The sequence below is a fragment of the Drosophila ananassae genome, chromosome 2R, assembly GCF_017639315.1.
Source record: "Drosophila ananassae strain 14024-0371.13 chromosome 2R, ASM1763931v2, whole genome shotgun sequence".
NCBI lineage: Eukaryota > Metazoa > Arthropoda > Insecta > Diptera > Drosophilidae > Drosophila > Drosophila ananassae.
The window spans coordinates 1,932,112-1,952,295 of record NC_057928.1 but is presented as its reverse complement, the minus strand read 5'-3'; the positions used below and the strand labels follow the sequence as shown (position 1 = coordinate 1,952,295).

The following is a 20,184-nucleotide window of genomic DNA, read 5'->3' as shown; positions in this document are numbered from 1 at the left end:
TGCGCCATACAGTGAAGGAAGTCGCGCCGAGGGACCATGTGTTGGAGAGTCTCCTGATAGAGGCGGAGAATATAGTCAACTTGCGTCCGCTTACCCACTTGCCGGTGGATGCGGACCAAGAGGCGCCGTTGATGCCAAACGACCTGCTCAAGGGAGCAGCTAATCTGCCGGGTACGCCTTGATTGAATGCGGAGCTGCCCAAGGAGGGTGCTACGCGAAAGCAGTGGAGTACCTGCCTACGCTTGTGCGCTTCGAGAAGTGGTGCCGGAGAACGGAGCCCATCCGCCAGGGCGATATGGTCTTCGTCTGCGATCCTGCCTTGCCCAGACGAAAGTGGCGCAAGGGTATCGTGGAGGAGGTCTACAACGGAGCTGATGGATTCGTCAGACGCGCCAAAGCGCGCGTGAACGATAATGGCTCGAAACTTGCAGTTTTGTGTTTGAGTGAAGCGGTTCTTCACGGGGTCGGGGATGTCGATGGTCAAACATTGTAATCGATAGGTAGAATCAGTATTGGTAGAAAATTTAGTATTTTTTAAGTTATCCGATTCTTGGCCCTTTCAAGTACGGGGCTACTGATCTCGGTAATGTTAATGCCGCCAAAAAGTGTCCTTTCATTGTATTGTGAATTGTAGGAGGGCACACTGCGGTAGGATTTAGATTAAGATTCTTAATTGTGAGGCTAATTTAAGCAATTCCAGAATAAAACGCGCGCACCCGTTCGCCACGGCCGTTATAGGCCCTTAAAGTATTACCCTTTCCTTGGGACCTACGCGTGTGGGGAGCCCTTTAAGGCAACTCCGCAAGAGGCAAGACAACCCTGACATTTACATATATCATATTAATTTTGTAGCTAAATGATAATTTTCCGGATTGATTCTCACATTATATATTATATATTCATATTATATGTTAGTTAACTATTTTAGTTACCAACATTTATGTTTAATACTAAAGACTATTTTATTAAATATCTTTACAATTTTGTAAATTTTCAGAGGTGCCACAGAAAACATTAATTATTTTGTGAAATGTCAATCGCCAGATTTTATAATAAAAAATTGATTTTTTTTCCCTTCTAGTTTATATACTGTTGCAGAAGGTTCTATAATTTTTGTCAAAAGTGTGCAACGCAGAGAAGGAGACATCTCCGACCCTATAAAGAGAATATATTTTTGATCTGAATCCCCTCTTGAGTCGTTGTAAGCATGTCCGTTTGTCTGTCTGTCTTTTTGTACGAAAACTAGTCTTATAAACATATAATAATATAAGCAGCTACCTAAGTGCAAGGATATATCGAATCCGCCCCAAGAAAGCTTTGCTTTCTTTATATTTTCTTTCTTAAGCTTTTTGTCGGGTCAAGCTGCCGCCGGAAAGAAGTTTGGCCTGCAATAATTTTTTTGAGTTCGTGACGTTATTTTCTTTTATATTTATGTTCGCCCGGTCTGTGTATATACGGTCTGTGGCCCGATCGGCCACCTGCATCGGCCGTCATGCGCTAGCATTTGTATCGCTCTCTCGCGGGATCTCTCGATCGCTCCGTTAAGCGTTGATCCGCGCTCCCGCGTCATTATTCTAATTCGGTCGTCAAGCCTACTCAGTCACATATGTACACATATCATTTGTAGAAACCCCAAAGCAATTAAATAAATTGTATCAATATCTATAAATCGAACTGTGCTTGTTTTTATTAAAGCCAATATTTAGAACACAAAAATAAAGCTCCCAAAAACGCTCGGTAACTAAAAATTTAACTTTCGTTATTATTAATTAATTAATATGTAGTAAAATCGTAGTAAACAAAAATTAATTATTAGTAAAATTAATAGCACCTTTTAGTTAGTTTAAAAAAATACTTATTCAACAAAAAATTATACATTTCGCAACTGCACAACAAACCAAAAATTAACTCTTTGTTGTTTACGACTTTAAATTAAACCGACCTAAATAATTTCATGTAAAATTCCTTTTAAGAGGTTAAAGACAATCGACAATCTCCGAACAAGAAAAATGCGAACGAAGACCATAGACCATAAAAATAGAGCATTAAAGGATATTGCAGCTGGCAATACGATTTCTTGGAGTTTTTTTTATTGCATTTGTTTGGAACACCAAGTGGCGATTGAAAAGGGCATGGATTTTGTCTATGCACAGGGAGTCCGTCGGAAAAATGTTGTGCAAAATACTTACCTTGTTGGATGAAAAACTAGGGTCGAGATTCATTTAATTGAAGCGACCACATCAAGTCTGGCAGGATTTTAAGCATCCTTTTTTTTGGAAAAATTACGCATTTCGGGCATAGTTGATGGATCAACGGCACTTAATTTAAAATTATGAAGACAGCCAACGCGAATCTGTTTTAATATGCCTTTTTGTTAAGTTAGTTTTTCCGTTATGTCAAGGGATGCTTGTTCAATTTTTTTGTCACCAATTATTACAAATAAGTTATTAAGCTTGAATTAATTAAGTAGATATGTGATCTTAGCGGGAGCGGGAAATCTGGCTTTTTATTTTTGATAAATGATTTTTTTCGATTTTTTGAGTATGATCGTTACATTAAGTATATATTTTTAAGATTACCTTTCAAAATACCTAAATATACCAAACATCTGACTCTGGTCACTTTAAATCGATCGAGAGAGCAACGCGTCAGCTTAACAGAAACCTTTAAAAAAAAATTTAAGAATGCCAAAACACAGATTCGTGGGATTCGTGGCTCAAAAGATAAGAGTTCAAGGCTTGGGCTTGTAGAGACGACACCGACGAAGGGCGAGTTTTGTGCAGTTACTGCAAATGCACAATTACCGCGAAACTTTCCGATTTGCGCGCCCTTGCCTTGAAAAAAAAAACACAAAAGTGCTTCAGGCGAATTTTAACAATCCAACAAAATAGATTTTGTGGCTTTGCCAGTCAAAACGATGGAACAGGAAGCGGGGAATTTTTACTTATGATTTTACCAAGCAGCAAATATAGACGAATTAATTGATATTTTAATAAATGACAAACAAAATAAAATTTACTGTTAACTAAACCCAAAAAATATATGTTTTGAAAAAACTGACTTTTTTATGGCTTTTTTCAAATTTTGGGTTTGTTTTATGGTTTTTCACGTCAAAAACAGCTTTTTTTTCAAGAAAAAGTTGGCAACACTGCAGAGGGTATTATAATTTTGGTCGAAAGTGTGCAACGCAGTGAAAGAGATATCTCCGACCGTAAAAGGAATATATTCTTGATCTGGATGACCTCCTGAGTCTCCTGAGACTATATAATATAGCTGTCATAAATGGATCGGAATTGGCATAATTTTGGTGTTTTTTAAGTTAGAATGATGGGACTTTCTACGGATTTCATTTTGGGCAATCTAATTCGTTTTGCTTCCGAGTGGTGCCGATGGCTATTTTGGAGAAAAAAAATCGATTGCTAAAAATTGTGAATCGATATTTATTATGCGCTACTTTTACACAGTAACATATCGGGAAAAAACAATAGTGGAAAACTTAAATTTTTCGGCACTTTGGGAGTAATTCGACCGAGGATGGCCCTGCAAGTTTTTCAGCGCTCGCGCATATGATGTAAATAGTGAAAGTTCCCGTTGGATTTTTTTTTATAATTATGTGCATGTCGTTAGGTGGCAGCCCCACTTCTGAGATAGGTTGCACTCGGCTAATCACCGGATCGACCGAAAAAATAGCGATTACAGAAACAAACACAAGATCAGAAAACAATCACCCCCCAACTCGACGACGTCCCTCCGCTTTTCGCAACGGACACGAATTGGACAATGGAATGTGAGGACCCAAATGGAGTCTTACAGAAAAAAACGAGACAGCATAGCTAGGATGGCCTTGGAGTGGAACCCGCAAGGCAGCAGAAGAGTGGGACGCCCCAAGCTAACCTGGCGCCGATCAACATTACGCGAACTCTCTGACAATAACATCACCTGGGACTTGGCAAAGAGAACAGCGCAGAATAGAGTCCGGTAGAATGCACTTGTGGATGCCCTAAGCTCCCAAGCGAAACAATAGAATAAAAAAAAAAATATATATATATATGTTAACCAGTTAAAATCTATGGGATGCGTGTCGCCACCTAGCCACCTAGCGTGTCGCCTGAAAAGCCCCTTGTTGGGCTACGCAGCCATAAAAAAAAAACATGTAAAATAATCTTAATATGCTTAGATGCAGCTGTTGTTATCAGTTGTTTCTTCTCTGTTTTGTCTCTCAGTTTCGCATGCGTTTTATTGTTATTTATAGCGCGTGCGCTTTGGGGAGCGTTTGTTGTGATTTGAAATTGATTGGAGCAGCATAGATTAGGGTTAAATTGAACCAAAATAAAAATATTGAAAATCTGATTTGAAACGCGACTATTTATTCGGCTGCTATTTAAAACTATTAATAGCATAACACCCCTATTTTAGGGAAAAAAAAGCTGCAAACAGCTGGTTGCGTTTGTAACAAAGAACTTCCTACTAAATAAAAAAAAATTAGGAGAAAAATTTGAAAAACATCTTCACATCTCACATTTACCTAAATTTTTCCTTAGCCAAAGTACTTTTTGGCAAATGTTTGGATAAAATCCATTTGATGAAAATAATACCTTTCATTTGGTATATCACTTATTCAGATTGAACGCACACAGAAAATTGTTAATTCTTTGGCTATATAGTGTCATCACGCGTCAGCTACAAGCTAGGGCTTGCTTGTCGCCAATTAGCCGTCCGTTATGATAAATTTTTACTTCATCAATACTTTTTTATACCCTTGCAGAGGGTATTATAATTTTGGTCAAAAGTGTGCAACGCAGTGAAGGAGACATCTCCGACCCTATAAAGTATATATATTCTTAAGGGGGCATGCGCACTTGTAATTTTCAAAAAATCGAATTTTTTTTTGCATTTTCTTAAAGTATATACATTTAGAAATGTGTCCACAAAATTTTGAAATGATCCGGTGAAAATACACTGAGCTACACATGTTGAAAGGGAGGGGCCTCCGGTAAGTGTAATGGTGAGTTGAAACTTTAAACACGTTTTTCTCAAAACTACGTTTTTGAAGTCGGTGACCACTCTTACTCGAAAACTAGTGACCCGATTGTCTTGAAATTTAGCAATGTCTTTTATTACATAATAATGTAGTACTTAATCGAAGGATTGATTTTTTTATGCAAAAATTTTTTTTTTACAGCTGAAAAACTACCGCTTTTTTTTAACGAAAAACTATTTTTCAACTTTGAAAGGTCGCCATTTTGTCAAATATCATTTTGTCATATATTTTTCAAATATCAACTGCGCATGCCCCCTTAATCAGGATCACCTCCTGAGTCGATATAAGCATGCCCGTCTGTCTGTCGGTTTCTAGGCAAACTAGTCTCTCAGTTTTAGAGTTATCGAGTTTTTTAAGTTAGAGGGTTGGCACTTTATATTTGACCAAAATATCTTATGCACAAAATTTCATAAGGATCGGCCGACTATATCCTATAGCTGTCATATAACGATCGGAATTGGCATAACTTTTCTGTTTTTTAAGTTAGAAAAATGGGACTTGGTACAGATTCCATTTCCACATTAATCTTATTTGCCAAATTTCATATGGATCGGCCAACTATATCCAATAGCCTCCATATATCTGAACGTTCGGAAATGGCACAACTGCAAGGGTATATCAACTTCGGCTCCGCCCGAAGTTAGCTTTCCTTTCTTGTTTTAAATAGTTGTTATCAACGAAAAAAGTTCCTTCCTTCAAGTTATAGATAATCGTATCTCCAAGGCCTGTGCAAAATTTTATCAAGATCGGTGTGTAGTTTCCGAGAAATCTTGACAACCGACTTCGAAAACACAGTTTTGAGAAAAACGCGCATAAAGTTTGCGCTCTGCCTATACCTGACCTCGAGCGTCCACCTTTTCAGCACTGTATCTCCCAAACATTTTTTCGAATCGACTTGAAAATTTGGGAGAATATTCTGAAGATTCTGTAGAATTTAAAAAAAAAAAAAATCATTTTTTCAACGAAGATAAACTTTAAGTTTGAAAGTTACCCAAACAAATCCATTATTTTATATGTTTTGGAATAAACAACTTAAACAATCCGTAGGGGAGCAAAATAAAAAATGTATAACTCCTTTAAAAATGGTCCTGAATTTGGTTTTTGTAGTTATAAATTAGGCATTGGGAAACTGACGAAACATCAAGAGTTTATTTTTGGGGCGAAATGGGGCGTGGCCAAATTTTGACACAAACTGGATCGGCGTGAGTATCATACGAGTTTATGAGCCAAACCTAAAAGTACTATATCAGGGGTGCCCAAGCACTGCTTATGACAGCGCAAAATCCAAAACCGATGGACAAAATCGCAAATACATATGTGCGAAAGTTTTTTTGATTTCCAATCGAATAACAGATTGCAGTCACACTAGGACGAAAACTGTTAAAACAAAGCTACCCATATGACAGAGAAATCCAACAACTCTAACAACAACTCGATTTAGCTATAATTTGTTTTTCAGATATAAATTAGCTGTAGATAATTTATTTTATACCCCTGCTTCTCATGCGATTCATTCAGATACATTTTAAACGCCTAATACATCCTCGCCTACTGTTGTTCCTGTGGAAGTGATCCGTTTACAAAGTCAGCTAATGGAATCGTCAAGGAGTCTTCGTCCACCTATTGTCTTGGATCCTCCATCGTTGGAAAACCTGCAAGTTCCTGTGGTACCATCTCCCAGATCTCTCTCTGGTGCTCCTCCACTGATCTTAAGGTAGCTCCTAATGAATTAGCCGTCTTTAAGTTTAACTTTCAAAATATTAATTCCTGAATCCTACCTTGAAAAGGCACTTGATCCGTCAGCCTGCCCTGAGCACAGTATTATTAATGAATTTTTAGCCAAAGGCCCTCTAACTCCCCAACCATTCCGATTCAGCTCCAAAAAACTGAGTAATAATGTATTTCCCAAAAATACTTTGGTAATCTACCAAAAGGTTTTAAGTATTCTGGGTAAATTGAGACAATTTTTTACTAAGAGTGATTCTTTTGATTTTGATGCTATTGCAATTACTGAATGAAACCTTGCTTAGCTCCTCTGTCTCTGATTATGAATTTTTTTTCCAAAGTTCACTGTGTTTTGAATGGATAGGCCATCTTTCGAAGGTGGTGTCCTCATTGCTCTTAATAATGAATTCTCAGCTGAACTTATCTCTTTCCCGAATCAGTTTGAAATCAAGTTCATCGCTGTAAAAATGGCTGCTGGTCCGTCTCATATTTTTATGACCTGTTCCTATATCCATCGGTTGAGGATACTGTATTTTCACCACCTTGAGGCTATTAAGTTTGTTTTATCAATGGGTATCACCCTAATTATGGGTGATTTCAACCTTCCCCAAATCTCCTTTATCCCGTGTGAAAATGACAATTCCCTGGATGTAAGTTGTCACAACGACTTTATTAAAGAATTAATTGAAATGGCTCTTTTCCAAATTAACCCCATCCTTAACACACTTAGCAGATCTCTAGACCTTATTTTCCCTAATATGATATGCTCTGTGGCTGTAAATCGGTCGTTACCACTATCGCTTTCTGAGGACTTACACCATCCTACACTTGGTTTCTGTGTTAATTGATGTCCCGAACTGTATTCTCAGATACTGCTCCGATATCATATGCTACCCTCTTACTACCCTATTCAATTTATTTTTGGACCTTTCATGCCTTCCCAAGAGATGGAAAATGGAAAGATTCAATCTTTTATTATTCCACTCCATAAAAAAGTTTCTAAGATACTTATAGATAACTTCCGCAGAATTGCTAAACTTTCTGCGATTCCTTAGCTGCTGGAGAAACTGGTAACAACTGCAACATCATTTCCCCCACACAGCATGGTTTTGTCAAGCATCGTTCTGCAACAACCAATCTTCTGGAATTACTAGGGTTACACAAGGGTTATCTGATATGAGTGCAAACCGATGCATTCATACAGTCTTCCTAATATCATACAGTGGATGACTTCATATCTATCGAATATTACGCAGCGTGTTTTGTTTAAGAACATCACCTCACAAATTATAAACGTTACATCTGGTGTTCTGCAAGGCAGTCACCTAGGACCTCTTCTGTTTATTCTTTTTGTTAACGACTTAGCTAGTATCGTTCTGCAAGGCAGTCATTTAGGACCTCTTTTGTTAATCCTTTTTGTTGACGACTTAGCTAGTATCGTAAGCTATGCTACTACACTTATGTATTCTGATGATGTCAAGCTCTGTTTTTCTTTCTCTGACCACTTCTTTTATAGACATCTGCTATTCGACCTTGATGAAGTCTTCTTGTGGTGCTCTAATAATCCTTTCACTAAACTGCTTAAACTGCAAGGTTATAAATTTGGGAATTACTTTTTAGATCAGGTTTCCTTAATGAATGATCTTGGAGTTCTTTTCGACCACAAGCTGTCGTTTAATGAACATATTTTTATAACAGTTAATAAAGCCAGAGGAGTACTTGCTTTTATCAAAGAGTTTGATGATCCCTTCACCACATTGTATGTCTCTTTGGTTTGACCGATCCTTGAATTATTTTCATGCGTTTGGAGTCCGCAGAATATGGTTAATCAAAGGAGTATTGAATCAACGCAAAAGTAGTTTCTTTTATTCGCTTTTAAATATTCAAACTGGGACTCAGATGGTCTCCTTCCACCATATCGTTGTCGGCCTAGCACCATTGCAGGTACGTCGTACTTGTCTTGGGTCAGGCTCCTTCATAAAATCATTTTCGGTCAAGTTGACTCGAAACTTTTACTGGAAAAGATACTTTTATTTGTTCCAAACAGGTCAACCAGGTCCTTCCGACCCCTTTGGTTACCAATTTGCGGATCATGATCCTTTTCGTGTTATCTGTAAAAATTATAACCTATTGTCACATTTAATTTCCCCTGAATTATTCCTAGATGTAATAAAATGTAAATTGATTGTTTTTCTATTAGAATAAACTCTGAATTATAATTAATTTTAAAAATTTTATAAATAACAGTTAATTGTTACATTCAATAAATATAAAAAAAAAATAATTATAAAAAAAATAATTAATAATACTTTCTTAGCAGTTTTCGTGCTAAATTTTATAGTTATTCCTCTTATAGTCTCTAAGATAGACTCAAAACACTGAAGTAGGCTAAAGCCTACTGTAGAAAAGACAAGTGATTTTACTTGAGATTTAAAAAAATGTAAATTTTACCACTATACCACTTGTAAGTGTTGTACACTTATGTATAACTTTTTTACTTATATATTTACTTGCTATACTATATAATACTTACAATATTCAAGTCCCAGTAATGTATCTCGTAAAATACTCCATGATCTTTCCTCAGACAATGGTTTGTCGGTTGGAATCCTTAAAACCTCGCCTAGTTTCACGAGTTCAAAAACCATATATAATGAGTCCTCAATTGGGTCGTCCAACACTTCCACCAATTTAACGACATTTGGATGATCAAGTTTTTTCAAAACAGCAATTTCTCTGTAAACTCTGTCCAGAGGAGATGTGGCTTTTCTAGGACCCCTGCGAATGAGTCCAGCTTGGCGTAATAAACGCTTTTTTGAAAGAATTTTCATGGCATAATGAGTTGAATCTTCCTCAGAGTAAGCTAGTTTAACCAGGCCGTAAGAACCCTATAATTAAAATGGTATTTAATTAGAAATTAGTGGTTCAAATTTATTATAAATATACTGAAATTTTAGCAACAAATAATACACATTTACGCTAGCAGATTATACTGGGATGCAAATCATCACTATTCTTGTTATTGTAGCAGGCTCTACTAAGTCTACTTGGTTTCGATTTCCTACCATTTAATAATAAGCTTACATTTTAACGTTCTTAATATAAGTACTAGAAATGTAAGTCCCCTATACCGTTAATTTCAGAGCTTAATTTAATTTAAACATCTATTTTCTTTTCCTTTTCCGTTCTTTTCCTTTTATATGTCATACCGGGACACACCTATGTCAAAAGACCATTTTCTACACTCGCTTTTACACATAGATTATTAGCCAAAGATTCGATAGCAAAACTATACAAATAAAAAATGATTATTATTCATGAAAATGATTATTATTCATTCCTCACTTTTTCTTAAAGCGAACGGACGTGTTTTTTTTGTGCGCACTGCGTTTTGAAAAATCTTTATTTATTATAATAATTATAAACAATCCGGTGTTTATTTTTATTTATTTACATAAACCCGATTATTTTCATCCCAAACATCCGATTCGCTTCGCGTGTGCAGTGATATATTTGGAGGTAAAATAATAAATTTATTAATATTCTTCCAAACATAGCACTGCTCTGCTTCTTCATCCTTTACGGTGTTGCTTCTTTTGTCTCACACTAGATTCTTATCTATATTCTTTGCTCTTATACTAACTCTCACTAATCGCCCTCTTTATTCTCCCTTTTTCGACTCTTTGGCACAGTGGTTCACGGTACGTCAATAATAAAAATAATATATTCATAATGGAATTTAAACTTGTCTGTGGTTTGAAGTCTTGTAATAAGACAATCTCTTCATCCCAGCCTACCATCCACTGCTGGCTATGTGAAAACGTTTTACACGCTAAGTGTGCCGGGTTCACGGCCTCAGTTTCGGATGCCATCTCACGTAGGTCTGGTCTCCACTTTTGCTGTGACGGTTGTCGTGCTGTTCAGGACGAAATGAGATCGTTCATGAGACAGACTAAAAGTGGATTTAAAGAGCTGGTTAGCGGTTTTCGTAAAATCAACGACCAACTCTGTGCGCTAGATACACAGTTTAGTAGTCTTCAACTACTAAATGAGTCTCCAAAGCGTAAGAAATCTGCTTTTAGTGATGTGCCCGTGGCGAAAAGTCTTCAGCCTATTCAGCCGACAACTATGCAGCCGCTCATATCTCTGGCCACCCCAAGGGCCGGACCTGGGAAAAATTCGGTTTCCGAATATCTCAGCATAAACGAGCAATTTTCCGATATGTCCTCTGTGGCATCGCTTCAAGTGATACCACCAGACCCAATAATTGAAACCCCCTTAAAAGTCACCGAACAGGGCAATCAAGCTTCCGGACCCCCGGTACGAACTGATGCTGCCATACTCGTTACGGCGGCACCAAAACCCTTGCAGGTGATCCCACCATCGAAACACATATTTGTTTCCCGGCTTGCCCCTGATACTTCTGAGATTGATCTCTCGGCTTACATCAAAGCCAAATCAAAAGCCGACATAAAGGTGGCAGATATAACTAAATTTAAATATAACTACACCAGGCATACGTCATCTTTCAAAATACGTGTGCCCGCGCAGATGTTCAAGACGATTTGTTCCGCCAGTTTCTGGCCAGAGAACATTTTCGTCCAAGAACATCAGCCAAGTACGGTGAAGAAAAAAATGACCAAACCTGTGGGAGTGAAACTCCCACATGTTAGAGCCACTGACCAACCTTCCACGTCAGCTTCAAAAAACTAATGCCTTCACTAACACTTACCTATCAGAATACTAGAGGGTTACGAAGTAAGCTTCCCAAACTGTATTCTGATAGTTCTTTCTTTGCATCTCACATTATAGTCTTTACAGAAACTTGGTTAAAGCCGGAGATCTTAAGCTCCGAAGTTTTTCCAAGTAAGTACACCACTTTTAGACGTGATAGAACTCTGCGAAGGGGAGGAGGAGTGTTAATTTCTGTAGACTCCAATTTCGCTTCTGAAGAGATTAAATCACAAGAGTTTGGTGACATAGAATTTCTTTGCATTAAAATCATATTGTCCGATAAATCATTATACGTTACGTGCTCCTACGTACCCCCTTCGTCCGAACCGCCCACATACTGGCAACATTTAGACGCTATTAGGTTTGTTTTTGATCGTCTGTCTGATGGTGACCAGCTAGTAGCTCTGGGTGACTTCAATATCCCAGAACTCAGGTGGTCCAATGTTAAAAATTCACCGTCTTTATTGCTGAATTCGCACCATGACTTCCCGGCGGGCATGTTCGACATGTCACTCGGGCAAATTAACCACGTTAGAAGTTCTTTAGGTCGGCTGCTGGACTTGTGTTTCGTTTCTGATCCTGATGGAATTACTCTTTCCAGAACTTTACCACTTTCCAACCCAGAGGATCCATATCATCCCACTCTTGAGGTTTTAATAGAAAAAAATAACGTAATTGGCCTTAAGCCTACACTTAAATCTCATAAAGTTCGTTTCTTTCGTAAGGCTGACTTTATGAAATTAAATAAGTTAATTTTGGAATTTGATTGGTCCAATCTACTGGCATGTGAAGATGTAAACATTGCCTTAATTAAATTTTATTATACTTTGAATAAATTTTTCGACGTTTGCGTGCCATGGAAATATCCGTCCGTTTCAATTAATCCGCCTTGGTATACAAGGCACCTAGGAAATTTAAAGATCGTTATGAATAGACTTTTAAATAAACATAAAATATCTGGCTGTACAGTTAGTTATTCAAGATACTTAGTAGCTCGGTCCAATTTCACCGTGCATAACGCTGAATGTTATAGGAGTTATATACGCCGCTGCCGGATTCAGTTTACTCAGGATCCGAAGCAGTTTTATAACTTTGTAAACACTAAGCGCAAACATGTATCTTCTCCTCCTATGCTTATGTTTGAGAACTCATATGCGAACACTGATCAGGCAATGGCCGATCTCTTTGCACAGTTTTTTCAAACAACATACTCACCTAGCACCAGTACAGGTCAGCCTTACACTTATAATATCCAATCAGCCAACCTTATATTTTGCCCTTCTTTTGATCAAAGTGGTGTGTTATTGGGTCTTCTTAAAGTCAAGCCCGTGTATTCGCCAGGCCCCGATGGAGTACCAGGCTGTGTTCTGAAACTCTTTAACTCTTCCTTAAACTCTTTAATCTTTCGCTGGAGACTTCGATCTTTCCCCTTATGTGGAAGGAATCTTACATTATTCCTCTTCATAAAAATGGGAAAAAATCCGACGCTGCCAATTATAGGGGCATTTCTAAATTGTCAGCAATTCCGAAGCTTTTTGAAAAACTTATCACTCCACATTTGCAACACCTATGTAGTTCAATAATATCTCCATGCCAGCATGGCTTCATGAAGCGCCGCTCCACCACTACCAACTTACTGGAGCTAACATCTTTTATCACGGATGGGTTCCGGAATGGCTTACAAACAGATGTCATTTACACTGACTTCAGTAAAGCATTTGACTCTGTCGACCATTCGCTTCTTATAAGTAAACTCAGTCTTTTGGGATTCCCAACTGACCTCCTTATCTGGATTTCGAGCTACTTATCTGGAAGAACCCAACGTGTCTTCTTTAAAGATGTTACCTCGCGTCTAGTCCGCGTCACATCTGGGGTGCCTCAAGGAAGCCATCTTGGACCCTTACTTTTTACACTTTTTATTAATGACTTGCCCCTTGCCTTAACTGATTCACTCGTACTTATGTACGCTGATGACGTTAAGCTTTGTCTTCAGTATAAATTCACTAGTGCCCAATCTAGACTTCAATCCGATTTGGATAAATTTCAAAATTGGTGTTTTGCAAATAACCTAAAGCTTAATGGATCGAAATGTAAACTCATGTCCTTTTATCGAACTAGTCCTCACCAGGCTATGTACTTTCTCTATGGGAACGCTTTAGAACGATTAACTCAGGTTAACGATCTGGGAGTCCTTTTAGATTTGAAACTTAAATTTACCGACCATATATCTACCATGGTTAATAAAGCTATGGGTGTGCTTGGCTTTATTAAAAGATGGTCAAAAGAATTTAATGACCCGTACATAACAAAAACGTTATATACATCATTGGTTCGTCCGATTCTTGAGTATGGATCGTGTGTCTGGAGTCCTCAATATGGAGTACACCGAGATCACATAGAATCTGTACAAAAAAACTTCCTGATTTTCGCCCTTAGGGGACTTAATTGGGATGCAAATCTTCACCTTCCCACTTATCATAGTAGACTTTTATTAATCAACTTACCATCATTAACAAATCGTAGAACGATGCTGGGTGTTATGTTTCTATATAATCTTATATATGGTAATGTAGACAGTCAGCATTTACTAACACGCTTAAATTTTAACGTTCCTAGTAGAAGGACTAGAAACTTCCGTCCTCTACTCCTTAGCCATTGTAATTCGACATATGCCCAACACGATCCGTTCAGGGTATTATGTTCGGACTACAATGGTCTCTACCACACCTTGCCACTTTGCTCCACTAACAATCTTAAATCCTTTATACTAAACGCCTTATCTATGCAACACTCTTCCTCGTAATATCTTACCCCTACTCTTCTCCTAAACGTTCTCGGATCTATCCCCGCGATTCGAGCCGTACGTTATGCGGCAGCGTCCCTCGGTCGGTTGGACGGGAGGTGGGCTGTACGTATGCAGTGGGAACCGCGCGAAAAAAAAAAAAGCGAAACTATACAAAAAAATAATACCTAACGAGTTCCTACGCTCATAATTTCATTGAAGAATCTCATAATTTCATCAGCCGCAGAAAAGCGCAATGAAGTTGATATTTATATTTATGCGTGCTCGCACATTCAAATACACGGTTTCATGTGTGTGCGTTCGACTTCATTTTGAAGAAAATTTTAGATTTGTAGGCTTGCTACCCTCAGAAAAGGGGGGTATTCATTACTAATTAACTGTGAAAAAATTTTATTAAATGTTATTTTATTAAATGTTATAAATTTATTAAATAGCAGCCGAATTAGTAGACGAGGTTCAGTTCAATTTTGAATATTTTATTTTGGGGTTCAATTTAACCCTTAAACCGCAGCCGATCAAATCAATGCCAAAAATACAAGTAAGAACTAAGAGCTTGGGCGCTGAAGCTCTTCCAAAGCTCTACATTTGCATATGCATTAAGACTACTTAATTAGTAGCATTCGTCCCATCTAGGAATCCCAATAGACCAATGTGGGAATCGAGTTCTCGTAACGAGTAAGGGGGGTCCAGAACGTTGATTCTTTTCTGATTCTCCTTATGCATAGGGCAATCCAGCCTCTCCGCTGACATACGAACTTGGCGACTTATTGGCATCAGATAAGGTGCACAGTCTGCTGACCGAAACTGCCAAGCTGCTTTCCCGCGGTAGTCCATTGCATCCAGAAACCACCCAGCAAAAATGGGTATTTTTGGCAATTGGCAAAATTTGGCAAAACTGACAAATGGTTGAAGAACAGGCTAGCTTCAATTAGCACACGCTGCGGTCTGTGGAAGTTGGGATCTGCCAGAGCTACGTTGTGAGGAATCTTCCATTTCGAAATGTCGATTTTAAGGCTGGGCTGACAGTCCGCAATATGAGAAACTATAACAGCCTCTAGGTTCGCAGAATAGGTTCGCGGGACCGGCGACCGCTACACATCATTTGGGGCAACGAAGCTCAAGTTGAATTGTCAGCCGCGATGAGATAAGGTGAACTTGTGAACCGGAGTCCAAGAACACTCTACAAGGTAGACAGGCACCTGATCGACCACGGATGAGGATATTGGCGGTTGGCAGAAGGTGCAACAAGGAATGATGTCGGCGATTTCACGTTGGGCAACGGAAAGCTGAACATCCGCGTTCAAAATGAACATCCTTCAAACATACAAAACAGCGGGTCACCCGTCGCACTTCGTCGTACCGTTGACTAATTGGCAAGGCAATGAATCTTGGGCAAGAAGGAAACGCATTCGCCAAAACACGACCCAGGGCGCATAGAGCGTTAATAACAAAGCACGAAGATCGGTTATTGGAAGATGTACCTCGGCTTTGCTCAAACAATCGCGCCATGGACTCCCAAGATGGCTGTCGTTGTTTCCGGCGAAAGTATCTTCCTTTTGTGGCAGAATCCAACTTCTGGAGGATAATCTGGATAAGCAGGCAGCTGGATAAGCAGATCCTTGGATCTCGGCAGCTGATCCGGAACACATGAAAGCCCGCATATGTCCATTGAACCGATAGCTCCCGCAAAGTAGCAACAGACCCTGGCTCGACCAAACGAAGCTGCAGAATCTCATTAATGTGAGACTGGAATATTAAACACCAATTACTAAAACGATTGCGCAATAGGTCAAGGGCTACATCGTCAGTAATTTCCAGAGCTCTCACCGTCTCCAAGACTGACACCCGCAGGTATGAAATGAGCCACCGGAGCATTTCCATTTTCGTTAGGTGAGGATGGCTGTCAATCGTGGTCTTAAAAAGGGCGCAGAAATCCGGTCGGCTAGCCGCCGCTGAATGGTGACATCGGCAACGGTGGCAAGGAAAGGGCTGCGGTGCATGGGATTGGTGAGACACTGGCACCGTCAAGAAGTGTGGAGTGGGCAGTGATTTTCATGGAGCGCTTGGCAACCTCCACCTGAATGTCCACATGCACATCAGTCACCAGCTGCGAGAATCTCCAATACAGCTCACTCCCGAATTCGCAAAAATTAAGCTCCTCGAACTCTTCTTAAAGCGTAGTGAACCGACCACGCAAACGCTTTTCCACTGACTCCATCGTCATAATGGTGCAATCCGCATTCTGCGTCGCAGCCTTCACCTTATGATGCAGCAGCTCCATCTCCTGGCAGGTCACCTCTCCTTTTCTCCGCAGCATCTTTTGCCGGGTTGCAGCAGCAGATCCAATAAATTTACATCCAGACTCCATCACGTAAATTACCAGCGCGAGTAATGCAAAACGAAAACAACGTTTTTTGTTTGTTTTTAGAATCGCGCAGTTTTTTCAGTTTGTGAGGCAATGAACTTCGAGCGCGATCACATCGGGGCGCGATCACACAAAAGCAAGGCTGTCAGGTTTTTGATAGCGGCCGAATTAAACAAATCCAATTTCGATCAGTCGTTTGTCAATTTCGAGAAGTCAACATCCTCCCCTCGATTTTACCAGTTTCTCCAGCAGTTAAAGAATCGCAGAAAGTTTAGCAATTCTGCGATAGTTTTGAGAATACAGCCCGGGACATTATCAGAACCAGCAGAAAATTAGATATCCAAGGTTCAAAGAGCATTAGAAACATCGAGATGATCAAATTTGGAAAAGTAAATATTGTTTATGTTCGGAATTTCATTTCAAGGGTATGTAGAATTTAAATCATATAATATGAATCGGACGAATAGGTTGATTAAAAAAATGAAGCAAAAAGATTAGCAATATTTTGTTCTGAAGTATCGGAAATATTTGTATAAGTTTGGGAAGGTGGAAAAAATTGGATTTACGTTTCATATTGACAAACGAATAGAAGGAGTTCGGATCATTTCTGAAGTTTCCATTTCTATTCGCGATGTAACGCTTATAAGGTTGATTATTAAGAATAATAAACTGGTTGCGAATGTAAAGAAAGTTTGTCAGATGAAGCAAAGATCCAGACTTAAAAACAGTTTTTTACGTACGGTTAACGTACGTAACGCATACGTACGGCTCGAATCGGGGGAATAAATTCGAGTTAGTAAATATAAGTTTAAATAGAAGGATTATAAAGAAAACGAGGAAGAATTAGTGTGCTATTGAAGGTAATTTAAAATGGAAGTTTTCATATTTGACAGGGATGAAAGAGAAATAATATGATACGGACCATTATAGTTCGAACATAAAATCCTAAGGGGATCATGCTGTGCATATGTCGATCTACAACGGCTTAAGAATAAAGGACTAAAGTTTCTGGTCCTTCTATTCGGAACGTTAAACTGTAAGCGTGTTAGTAAGTGCTGGCTATCTACATTACCATTAATAAGGTTGTGTAGGAAAACGACACCCAGCATTGTTCTACGATTTGTTAAGGAGGGTAAGTTTATTAGTAGGAGTCTTCTATTATACGAAGGTAGGTGAACATTCGCGTCCCAGTTAAGTCCTCTAAGAGCAAATAATAAGAACTTCTTTTGTACGGATTCTATGCGGTCTTGATGAACACCGTATTGGGGACACCAGACACAAGAACCGTACTCCAGTATCGGACGGACCAAGGATATAAATAAGCTTTTAGTAATATATATAAGGGCCCTTAAATAAGGGTCGTTAAATTCTTTAGCCCATCTTTTAATAAAACCGACAACACCTTATTAACCATTGAAGAAATATGGTCGGAAAATTTAAGTTTTATGTCTAAAATGAGGTCGGTTGAGAATCCCAAAAGATTTAGTTTACTCAACAAGAGTGAGTGATTAACTGAATCAAATGCTTTACTAAAGTCTGTGTAAATAACATCAGTTTGAAGTCCCTTTTGGAAGCCATCTAAAACAAAGGATGTCAACTCCAATAAATTAGTGGTGGTTGAGCGACGCTTAATGAAACCATGCTGACATGGAGAAATTATTGATGAGCATAGGTGTTGCAAATGAGGAGTTATTAATTTTTCGAATAACTTTGGAAGACTGACAATTTTGAGATGCCTCTGTAGTTGGCAGCATCGGATTTTTTCCCCTTTTTGTGCAGAGGAATTATGAAAGATTCCTTCCATTTAAAGGGGAAAATCGAAGATTCCAAAGATAAGTTGAAAAGTTTTTGAAGAGGTTTGCACAGAGCCCTAGAACAGTATTTTAGCACACATCCTGGTACTCCGTCGGGCCTGGCGAATAAGCTGGCTTTACCTTTTGAAGATCCAATAATATATTGTTTTTAGAAAGAAATGGAACAAATATACGATTAGTTGGTTGAATGTGGTAAGCGTATGGTTGATCGGAAGTTTTAGGAGGTGAATACGTTGTTTGGAAAAATTTTGCAAATAAATCAGCAATGGCCTGATCTGAAGTCGCTGATCAATTTTTATACGTAAGTAGGGAAGGAAAAGATACATGTTTACGACAGCGGCGAATATAATTTTTATAACATTCGGCGTTATGCACGGTGAAATTTAGCCGAGCTATTAAGTATCTTGAGAAATCTATGCTGCTACAGGTTCTTTTATATTTATTTAAAAGCCTGTCTTTGTCTGTTTTTAATTTTGTTAGGCACCTTGTAAACCAAGGAGGATTATTTGAAGCGGACGGATATTTCCAGGGCACACTTAAGTCAAAGAATGTATTTAATGTCAAATAAAATTTATCTAGGATGATATTTATATCAGTGCATGCCAGAATATCGGACCAGTCAAAAGTATCGATTAACAAATGAAGTTTACGAAAATCAGCCTTACGAAAACAACGAATCTGATTGACACCAGAATTGGTTTCAATTGAAACTTCAAGCGTAGGGTGGTATGGATCTTCAGGGGTTGAGAGGGGCAAAGCTCTGGAAAGTGTGGTACCATCTGGATCAGATACAAAACAAAAGTCAAGAAGCCCACCTAACGAATTTCTAACATGGTTGATCTGGCCTAGGGACAAGTCAAAGATGCCCGCCGTGAACATGTAATAAACAAAGATTGAGCAGACAACATGACTTTAACGCAAATGAATTCGAAATCACCAAACTCTGGTAACTTTACCTCTTAAGAAACGAAATTGGAGTCAATAGAAATTAAGACTCCTCCTCCTCTTCGCAGAGGTCGGTCACGTCTAAAAGTGGTGTTCCTACTTGGAAAAACTTCGGAGCAAAAGATCTTCGGCTTTAACCAGGTTTCAGTAAAGACTAGGGAGCTTGCTACGTAGACCCCGACAGTTCTGATAGGTAAGATTGATAGAAGATGTTAGTTTATTGAAGAGTCGGATTAGACAGATGTTGGGAGCTTGACTCCAGCAGGCTTCGAATTTTTTTCTTTACCTTACTCGGCTGATGCTCTTGTAAAAATATGTCCTCTGGCCAGAAGCCAGGCGAACATAGCGTCACAAAAATCGGCACTGGCACACGTATCATGAAGGATGACATGCGCCTCGAGTAGGAGTATTTAAATATCCTAATGTCTTCCACTCTAATAACGGCCTTGGTTTTCTTTGATATAAGCCGAGATATCAATCTCCGAGGTATCAGGGGCTAGCCGTGAGACAAATATTTGTCTAACAGGTGGGATTACCTGTAATGGTTTTGGTGCGACGGTCGGTAATACCGCGGCATCAGTCCGTTCCGGGGGTCCGGGCGGCGGGTTACTATTTCTAGTGGTATGGGGGTTAATTCTAGGGTATTCCTGGGAATCACTTGGAGTGATGCCATGGAGGACAAAGCAGACAAGTTATGCTCTGCTACGGTAAATTCGGGTGCTGACTTTTCATTTACCGTCCCTGCTCTTGGAGTAGC

The 20,184-nt window shown here is 38.9% G+C and overlaps 1 protein-coding gene and 1 long non-coding RNA gene across 2 annotated transcripts in view; one reads left to right on the top strand and one right to left on the bottom strand.

Moving 5' to 3' along the window:
* LOC6503265 (calcium/calmodulin-dependent protein kinase kinase 1) overlaps window positions 1-20,184 on the bottom strand; it is a 66,131-nt gene that overhangs the window by 21,101 nt on the left and 24,846 nt on the right. Inside the window, exon 2 of the mRNA XM_001965803.4 lies at window positions 9,300-9,654. Within this exon, the coding sequence (XP_001965839.2) occupies window positions 9,300-9,654 (355 nt within the window). The remainder of the gene's footprint in view (window positions 1-9,299; window positions 9,655-20,184) is intronic.
* On the top strand, window positions 2,552-3,945 carry LOC116655908. Its single transcript, XR_004311007.2, has 2 exons — window positions 2,552-3,571; window positions 3,628-3,945. It is a non-coding gene; the product is annotated as an uncharacterized LOC116655908 (long non-coding RNA).